The 10058-nt window shown below is 37.9% G+C and overlaps 1 protein-coding gene across 1 annotated transcript; it reads right to left on the reverse strand.

Moving 5' to 3' along the window:
- Window positions 1-650: 650 nt before the first annotated feature.
- Window positions 651-8812, reverse strand: fam163b (family with sequence similarity 163 member B). The gene is made up of 3 exons (XM_027278131.1): window positions 8323-8812; window positions 3039-3154; window positions 651-2370 (listed from the first exon to the last, which is right to left on the reverse strand). The coding sequence occupies exons 2-3, from the start codon at window positions 3129-3131 to the stop codon at window positions 1927-1929; spliced, it is 537 nt and encodes a 178-aa protein (XP_027133932.1). The 5' UTR covers window positions 3132-3154; window positions 8323-8812; the 3' UTR covers window positions 651-1926.
- Between the last annotated feature and the right edge of the window lie 1246 nt (window positions 8813-10058).

A 10058-nucleotide genomic window follows, 5' to 3' on the forward strand; every position in this document is an offset into this window, starting at 1 on the left:
AGAATTCAACTTTTATTCCTTTAATATAAAAAATGCATTATATTTTGTCTGGTTAAAATTCTATTTCAGATGTTATATATTATATTGCATTTTCTGTTTTATTTCTGCTTCATTAGACGGTGGCAGCTAGGCAGCAAATGGCTGAGGTACGGACTGATGCAGGGGGAGTACAGGTTTAAACAGAATGGTTCTCTTGATGTATTTATAGTGTTTTTTTCATGTTCACATTTAAATTCATCTCTACAGGTTCATCTACAAATTTAACCTACAATATTTGGGAATGTATAGTATTTTGCAATTTGGTATACATTTACAGGCAGGTAGGTACACAGGCAGATAGACTTATTATAGGCCTGTGACAACCACAGATACCAGAACTTCTTTTTTTCAGAGCATTTGATTTATTGATCCCTGTTGGGATTTAGATAAATTTGAACAAATATAACAAAAAATGCTTCTCAAAGCAGCTCCCACTACACGTGTTTTCAGTTAGTATGGTAATTGTGCCACCATTGAGTCTGTACACAAGAAGAGGTGTAATCAGGCTGAATAAGCTGCACCAGCTTCACTATAGTGTGTAGGAGCTTCATCCTAAATATAAAATAATAAACTATATAAAAGGTATTTTATTTTTATTTTATTTTTCGGCTCTTATGAGGTGTTACGTGGAGGAATTCCACTGTGTAAGAAAAAAAGGTGAGATGTTACTGGACACTGTACAGTTGTTGGTACACAAACAAACGTACACACAAAAAAGGGTTTGTCTGTGTGAACATCCATTCTTTTCTTTTTTTTTTCCACTGCGTAAATGAATCACAATCAAGTGATATAATAAGTACACACATATAAAAAAATACACATATATACTGTATGGTCAGTACTGGAGTACTGGTCTGATTTAGATTTGCATTTGTGACTGTATGTGAAGTCAGTGTGTTGATTTGAAGCTTAAATAATACACTTTTTTCAATATTGTTTTTACAAACAAATCCCATGAAAGTCCAAAACCAATAATGTGTGTGTGTGTCTTTCAGTACTTTCTGACTTCTCTACCCTGTTTATAACTCACCTCTATAAACCCCCTGATTCCTACTAAGTCACACATTTTTAAAACCACTTCAGAAGTATGAATTTAATTGATTTTAACAAGGCTCAGTAATTCCCTAAAACTCACAGTCACTGTAGTTTTCATCAAATGTTTCTCAAACAGGAAGAAATAGTGTATTTGTTGGGAACTATTTTCAGCGGCGGATTAATCCACATTTGGTGCTCTGTTAAGTATTTGGGGCAGCAGCACGGTGTGTGAGGGATTGAATCTATTGAGAATAAACATTGTTGAATGCATCACATTCATTACTGGTTTTGGTTTTCACATAGGATTAGTTTAAACTAATATCCTTTAAAAGAAACTTGGTTAGCCTAAAGAAACTGGTAGATGGTTCGATAACTACCCTCACAAGGAAATTCAGATTTCTTTCCATTGTTTCTGGCTTTTGTGTGGTGCATTTGAACAAACAAAATGTGTGTTAAATCTCCTAGAAAACTCTTGAATTCTTAATTGTTTATACTTTGATACCATTATATTAGCTAGCTATTTAGCAAACAAGATAATTCTCTACACACAAAATCAGACAAAACTCACAAAAATTTGTTGTTTCAAGTTTGTCAGACTGTTTAGATCAGAAATGCCTTTAGCTGTTAGTGGCTCCTCCAGAACTGTAGCCCTCCGATATGGCTGCCAGGAGATGTGGTACATCACCCAAAAGCCCTCAGTGTTGCAGTACATTAGTACAACACAGTATTAATGCTGCACCCATAGCACAACACATTAAACTTGTTAATTTGGCGTGTTTGCACAGCCCAGTTTGTATAAATCAGCCTTTCTTCCAGGCTAACAGGATGGCACTGCCTCCACCCTGCATGCTCCTAGACATCAGTGCTGACACTGTGAGTGACCACCTCCCTCATGGTGACGGAGCGGATGAGATTTAACTTCTGGTAGAAGCTCGCCAGGTCCACGGGCAGTTCCAGGTCCTGCTGCTGCACAGTCCTGTAGCTGATCCTGCGGCCGCCGTTGCACAGCCTCTCTGGATGCTGTAGGTAGAAGGGCAGCGAGCAGCGGGCGCAGGACTGGCAGAAGGCGTGTGAGCGCTGGCACCTGCGTGGTGGCGGTGTGGGGGAATAGCTGACAGGCCCGTTGGCCTCAGTGAGAAAGGTCGGGGGGTAAGTCTCTGGTTCGTCACCATACCTTTCCGGTGTCGGAGGTGTAGGGGGAGCAGAGAGAGCCAGGGGTCGGGTGGGCGACATGGTGGCGAGCTCTGGTTCTTCCTCTTCCCCCTTCTCAGACTCCTCCCTCTTACAGCAGTAATACTTGGTGGTGGTGAAACACAAGAAGAGAGAACCACAGGTCAGAATCACCATCAGATGTTAGGGTTGGGGTTAGGGCTAGGGTTAGGAGTTAGAGGGTCAACACTGACATACAAGGACAAGAAGTCAAGCAGAAGCTAATATGAAGCAGCACTAACTGGAAACAAACATCCCTAAATTATTGTGGACTTGAGTCCCTGTAAACAAGAAGATAAATCTTATCTTTCCTCTAGTGTCACGATCAGGTTGATATTGGTGGTTTTGAGTGAAATGTTTCGACAACCTGGCGTCAAATTTGGTACAAATACTTGAACAATTGATGAGTTGTAACAACTTTGGTGAATCAAGTCATAATTTCACATGGATCCAATGTTTTGGTTTATGACCAAATAAATGGAAAAACTAAAGACATCCCCATCAGCACTAGCCACGTTTTGTTTCGTGCTAAATAGCAAATGCTAAGTTGACTGACTGATAAATATAACATCAAGTACCGTGTCTGAGACACTCTTGTAAATATTTATTGTACTTGGATTATTTTTTACAACAGGGTGACTTTTTGATCGCAATGACCAGAAAATTGAGAGGCTAATCTGTCACTACATATATTACATTTTCATGTACATTTGAATGGAAGTCAATAAAATAATCAATAGTAAACTTAGTCATACCTGCAACCTACATAAACACAGTACAGCAACGATGGTCAGTAAGATGACTGTAGCCAGAATTCCTCCTGCGATGACCACTGTCCCGGCTGACATTCGAACTGCTCTCCATCAACAGCCTGCAAGGAGGAGGAGGAAGAAGTCAGGGAGGAAGATGGGATGAGTTGAAAAGTGGGAGGCACAGGTTAGTAAAGAGAGAGGAACAGATGGGAAGAAGATAATGAGAGGAGGAGGAAGAGGAGGCTTCAAGGAAGGGAGAGGACAAGAGGGAAAGGACAATAAAGAGATGAAGAAAATCGATGGGGAGGAGAGAGTATAGTGGTAACAGTGAAGAGGAGGAAGAGGAAGGAAAATGAGATAAGGGAAGTAGAAAAAGAGAAAGAAAAAAGAATAGAGGACATGGGAGAAAGACAGGATACATAGAGAAGATAAGGAGTAGGAGGAGGATAGAAGAGAGATAATGAGGTCACTATAAAGTTTTTACGACTCTACCGTACAGCTCCAAAATGTTTAAACTGGTTCCTCTTGCCAGCAGTCATTACTGAAAATACTGCTGATCGATTTTTATCTTTTATCTTTTACGACACAGTGCATATTTTTGGCAATAAATTAAACCATCACAGTGAACCGTGCAAATATGAGCAAGTCTGACCTTCTTCCTCTCAGCAATGACCACATAAGGCTGTGTACTTTTGTCTGACAATCAAATACTTTTTCCTTACTTCAAATAAATCAATCAAATAATCGTTTTTATACTTTAGTTTAGTTTTTACACTTTCTTTGGTCCTGACAGACAAAATTCTTACTAGTAAATATTTTATTATTTATAGTTAGTTCTTTATATTTTTATCCTTGTTGTCTATCGTCACTGTGTGTGATCTATCTAATTCACAGACAGTAGAAGTCCTTGTCAGGTAAACACAAAATCTTAATGGAGACGCGATGTCCAATTTTATTTAAAATAAATCCTTACAACAAAAGTAAAATTCAGAAGCAGCCTAAAAAGGAAAGTCTGACTCAGCACAAACGAGATTAGCTATATTAACACTGAAGACATCAAAACTAGTAGTAGTATGCAAGCAAAAGTGTAAACAACGAAAATGTTTTATATTTCAGATTATTCAAAGTAGCCACCTTCTACAAAAGAAAACTTTTAAAGTTATAAGGGGCATCCGATTTCATGAATGAATGAGTTGAATCATTTATGTGCGTTCATATTTGAATGAACTCATAGTTATTAATAATGGTGAGAAATACTCCAGACAAGCCTTGAGGTCCAGTCAAGAATGAGTGCCTATGATGGTTTATTGTTTGTCTTCGAAAACATTATGGATGTTTTTCATCCATAATGTTTTGTTTTGAAAATGATAATTGTCTAGTGGCTGAACCAGATTGGGCAAAAGAGACATGACCAGTGAATTTGCTAATCTGCTGATAAAAACAGAAAAAGTCTTCTTAAATGGAAGTCATTTGTTCATTCATTCATTCATTCATTAGTAGAAGGTATTTTCAGAAAATCATCCTTAAATGGGTAATGTGTAAGATATGGCCAGAATGATAGTTCATGGTGTTTAAATTAAAAAAGAATTACTTTATTAAATCCATTTCAGAAGTGTAGACATTAACAGTTGTTATTGTAGCTATGAGGGAACCCAGAGCTCTATCATACTCCTTCATATTTATACAGAGGCAGAAAAAAAAGGAGATTGCCTAGAGTAAATTGGAAATAAATTGTGTATTACTGGACTATTACTGGATTCCAGCTATGGGTTATACTCCGAACTAAGTTAGTATATATCTCATCAATCTTAATTCAGAAAACCAACAGTTTAAAATCTTGATTTGACTTTGCCATTGCAAGGTTTATTACACAGGTCTAAATAATCATGTACACTTTCATTTTATCAAAGGTATGAAGAGGATGAAATGAGCATTTACCCAGGAATTACACATTGCTCCTTTAAAAACAATCCAGATAATATGTATTTGTTTTGTTTTTTTCTGGACAAAAAAAGTCACCAGAAGAGATATGGGCCAGGGATGAAGAAGGAGAATTAAATGGGAGAAAAGGTGACACAAGGTTCTTCAGTTTCCCTTTATTTCCCTTTTTTTGTCAATTAATCTGTTTATAATTTCCTTCAAATTACATTGGTGAAGAGAGAGACTCCCTTCATGTTTTATACAATAAATCTTTTCCCAAACCAGAATTAAGTGTGCATTAGCAAATGGTAAGAAAAATCAAAGCACTAAAGGGACACCAACAAATGTTCCTCAACCTTTAATGTGACAACATGGAAATTAAACCAGTTCCCCATAGAAGCTTTTGCACTATTGTACTCAGCAGTCAAACATCCTGAGTGAAACCAGTCATGCCTGATGTTAGATTAATATTATGAATTGCTAATATTCAGCTCCCTCATGTTTTATACAATAAATCAGGAACCAGAGCATCACTTACAAAATGTGCACTAATGACTGGTAAAACACAGGCAGGCAGATCATCTCATTTCCTCTGCTTTCTGTGTGGGTGTCACGAGGGTTGGTAGCAGGAGTCTGTCGTATTGTGGGACTGTCATGCTATATGTATGAATGTGAAGGTATATGGCTGGCACACCATCCAATATGGTATAAAAAAACAACAAGGGGTAAAGCTCTTGGACAAATAAGATTGCACCTGTACGCTAATACGCAGCAACAGCACTATTACGTTATTACTATTAAGATGTTTTTTCTAACAATCAAAGTACTTACGTCAACATACCATGTTAAAACAAAAAAAGTGATCTCAATGAGACATGTTGGTTTGTGAAAAGAAAATTCAAGCCAGTATGTTGTAATAATGTGAAAAATATCTTCATACAGTACAACGTGAAAAGGATTTTGTAAAAACAAGAAAAGTTTCTCATTAGAACAAGGTGTCAGGGCGGCTGCGATACACTGTCGTAAGATTGGTGAAAATAAAAGAAGAACATTAAAATTCGGTCCCCCCTCCTCAGTCTGGGTGTAAAAGTGCTGTGTCGTAGCTGGCACTGTTATCTTCTGATTATAAATCAACAAACTTGCAATTCACAATGTTTCACATTGATGAAATTCATCACTCAATAAAAAAATCCTGAAAAAAGCTTGAAACTTTCAAAAAAGAAAGTGGGCAGGCCGGCCAAGAAAAATATGGCAACTGCAACCTCAACACGTAAAATCATAACTATATGCACAGGTAGAGCGAGAAAATATGTGATTTGGGTGAACTTTACGTTTAGAGCTCAACTACGCAGTTTTTATATTCATGTGTGTATGTCCTGTGTTCTTTTGGAGCTTTGATTGTGTTCATCCTCAGAAAATAAAGGAAAATGTTGGTAGTCTTGAACTCTGTTCCCATAATGGTGGCCATTCTGATTATTTCTGACTTGAACACAGCTAGAGACTAAATGACTTTATTGGAGCTCCATAGTGTGCTACAACTGATTGCTGAGAACTCTCTGACAAAGCAGCAAGTCACTAGTAACTCCAAACATGTGACAAACACGGCTGACTCTTTCATCAGCACCTCATCACTGACTATTGCATTGTGTTTCCATAGTGACAAAGCCCTGGTCATCAGTGTCCCTAAGGGACAGAGAGTTTTACACCCACACAGCCAGTCAGCATCACACACAAATTACCAGACAGACATGCTCGAAGGTCAGTATCCATCCATCAATCCATCCATCAAGACTGGATGGATGAAAAATTTAAGAGCTAATCCAACTAAACATGTATTATCCTCTTTGTTAGATCTGAACAGAACTCATAAAATCAAGTGCATTTTATCCATTATTGACTCGCTCATTTTATTGCTGCCTATCAACTTGCTCTAAGAAAGTTGAACCTTGATATCTTTAAATAAGAAATCTTTAAATCAGGTTACTGCACCGAAATCAAGATTCAAATTGCTCCTCAGAGATAAGACAATAAATGGTGAGATGAAGATGAGGTGAAATGAAATATAAAAAATAACCAACATTAGCTTTTTGTTTGTTTCTGCTGCTCAAAAGCATCTTTCTTGTTTTTAGAGATTCCCATCTTCAGTAGGAACTCATTGGATTGGAGCTCTGCGTCACAGACAGTTTTAAGATTTGGTGGTTTTGGTCTTTTATTGACATTTGTTATCAGTTAGAAAAATCTAGATGAATGCTAGTTTTACCTGCAACTCAATTTACTGCAAAATATGGCTCCAAATGTCCTTCGAAAAGGTGTATTGTAGAGGATGTGACTAAATGCTATGAATTTTATGGAGCCAAAAATAGGATTAAAAACACTGTGTCCATGTCCCTGTTTTGGGCCTAAGAGGAGTCACGTTTAAATATATTTAATTTGAGTACCTTTAGGCTAATAAATAATTAAAGCAACCACTATTTCATCAACAGATTTCCATTGCAGATGGTGTAGAGAATACGTCAGACTTTCATAATGGGAAATAAAATCTACAACCAATCTAAATGAGCAGCTAAATGAAATAATTCAATGTGAAAATTCAAATCATTGAAACATATGGTTGAAGGATTTGGTGGACACGTTATAAATTCCTAAGGGAATATCATCTGCACTTGAGTTTTCATGTGACAGTCACCTAAGCATTAACAGGACTATAGATGTGATATCATTATATCAATAAATCATATGATTGATTTCCTGTTTGCAGAAAGTAAATGTGGACATTTATTTTCAACTGAGTTGGACTTTTAACGAGTCTAGGTGGTTGTTTAAAAGTGGTTCATTTTAACATTCATACTGTCAGTCTCTCCGTTCAAGAAGTTCCAGCAGTCTCCTTCACTCAGATTTCAGCGGTGTGGAGTCACATCAGCACCGCAGACGCACGCTCTCTCTCTCACACACACACGCTCCAGACTGTATTACTAATTACTTTATTACATTATTACTACACCGGCCTTATGTATGTCTTTCTATAAGTGAAATCATGCAGGTTAACATTCATCTCTCCACTCTATCTGAACATCTGCAGAGAAAGCTGATTGATTTGTGTGCGTAAAAGCGTCACTAAGCACAGACAAAATGACCACAAACTGAGGATACCACAGGAGATTTGTTTTACCCAATTGGACATCCGCGTAAAATGGACTAAACTGCTCTCTTTGAGGACTGTTTTAGTTGATTTAACGCATTTTAAAAAGCTTTCTAGCATATTGTGGCACCATCAACCGTTTTCTGTCACTTTGTACAGTTTCCAGTTTCCTTCTCAGTGCACCACAGGAACCACTGATGCTTCCATATAAACAGGTGATAATCTTACCCATCACATCAGTATTTGAATCGTCTCATAGCGTCTCCCGCGGCACCTCCAGCTCGTGGAGCTCCGGTTTGCGGTCAGAAGTGACAGTCAGGAGGGTTGAGTTTCCGCCAGGAGAGGTGTAACCAAAGCCTATAACTCTCCGCTAACACCAGCGTTTTTTACATCCACGCAAGCGTCTGACCTGTGAGAACGAGGAGCAGTGATCTGTCTCGGTGCGTCAAAGGGAGAAAAGAAAGCACATTGCTCCTGTGATTTCATAACCTTCGTTCCACAAATGGAGACGCAGCGGCTGCAAATCTGACAAAACTTTTGACTGTTTCCTTTGTTGTTTCTTCTATTAATTTCCCTTTAATTTAAGTGCAGCTGCCTGAATCAACAAAATCCCAAATTTTGAAGTACTTCCTCTCCTGGTCCCCAAGTTTTCTCTTAGTCCAAACAAAACCTTAAAAAAACAGGTAAGCAGCTGATCCAAACGCGCTGAGGGTGACCACAGCAGGACGAGTTGTTAGGAGAAAACCTCGGCTCCGCTTATAATTAAGTGGGAAATGTATGTTCTGCACGGATCCGGTCTCATCCTGTCTTTGTTGCAGCGAATTAATTTCTGATGCTGACCTGACTGGATGTGACCATGCGTCACAGCAGTGGGCGCTGCAAAAGTACCTGAAGGATGCAAGCAGGTCCCAGTTGCAGAAATCTGAATTTTACCTTTTACTGAATCGATTGATATCTTCTTGATGGTTTTGAAATGATTTGTGTCACTCGATATTGTTTTCTGGGGAAGAAATGTGCATAAAACATGAATTACATGGGAAGAAAGAGAAATGGTCTCAGATTATGGATATTTTTTTCCTTCCTTTTTTTCCATCTCTTCACCTCTATGCAGTGTTTCAGGTGACTTTAAGGAGTGTGTACATTTTACCTTCTGTCGTCAGTCACCTTCATCCTCTGGAGGCTGTGAGGCTTGTTCAGAAGATCTGAACTGGGATCTAAAGCTTTATGAACACTCTTGTGAATTACAGGGAACTTAGACTTGCCAACAGCTTGCAGGCCTATTGGTAACTATTCATCACTCATGGACATTATTTTTTATTATTTCATTATTCATTATTGATTGTCGTCATTCAGTAGGATTTTATCAATGCATGATACCACTGGCTTGCATTTACTCACAGACAGACAGACAGAGATATACCTAATCTGAAAACTGCAGATTAATTGCAGCTCAGGACCATATAAGTCCTGTTACATGTAATAAACATTGTGTGTTTGCACTTATTCGGATATTGGCAGTTTAAGAGTGTATAAGAGCTTAGAACATTACATTAGAAGTATGATGGCCATTGCCATTGTTTATACCATAACCATTGTAACCATTCTGACTACCCCAAATACCCTCAAAAGACACCAAGAGTTTAAAGAACACCATAGAAAAAAATCCTGATGGTTTTTCCCTTAAAAAAAATAAAAAAATTTGGGTGATTGTATCTCACTACTCTTCTGAAAAGACAAATAGTCTCACTACAATGAATTTCTACTATGGGTGGAACATTATCCCACATTAATACAATTGGGGTCTTTCCAGCTTTCCAGTCATACCAAATTCATGTAATCCCAATACTATTTAGGGACCCCAATATGCAGAAATATTTAAATAAACTAGGTGAAAATAACAAATTACACTGCATGGAAAAAAGCCATGATTATGCCATGTTTATGCTAAGCCATGTAGGTAGTTA

This window comes from Larimichthys crocea, chromosome III (genome assembly GCF_000972845.2).
Source record: "Larimichthys crocea isolate SSNF chromosome III, L_crocea_2.0, whole genome shotgun sequence".
Lineage (NCBI taxonomy): Eukaryota > Metazoa > Chordata > Actinopteri > Sciaenidae > Larimichthys > Larimichthys crocea.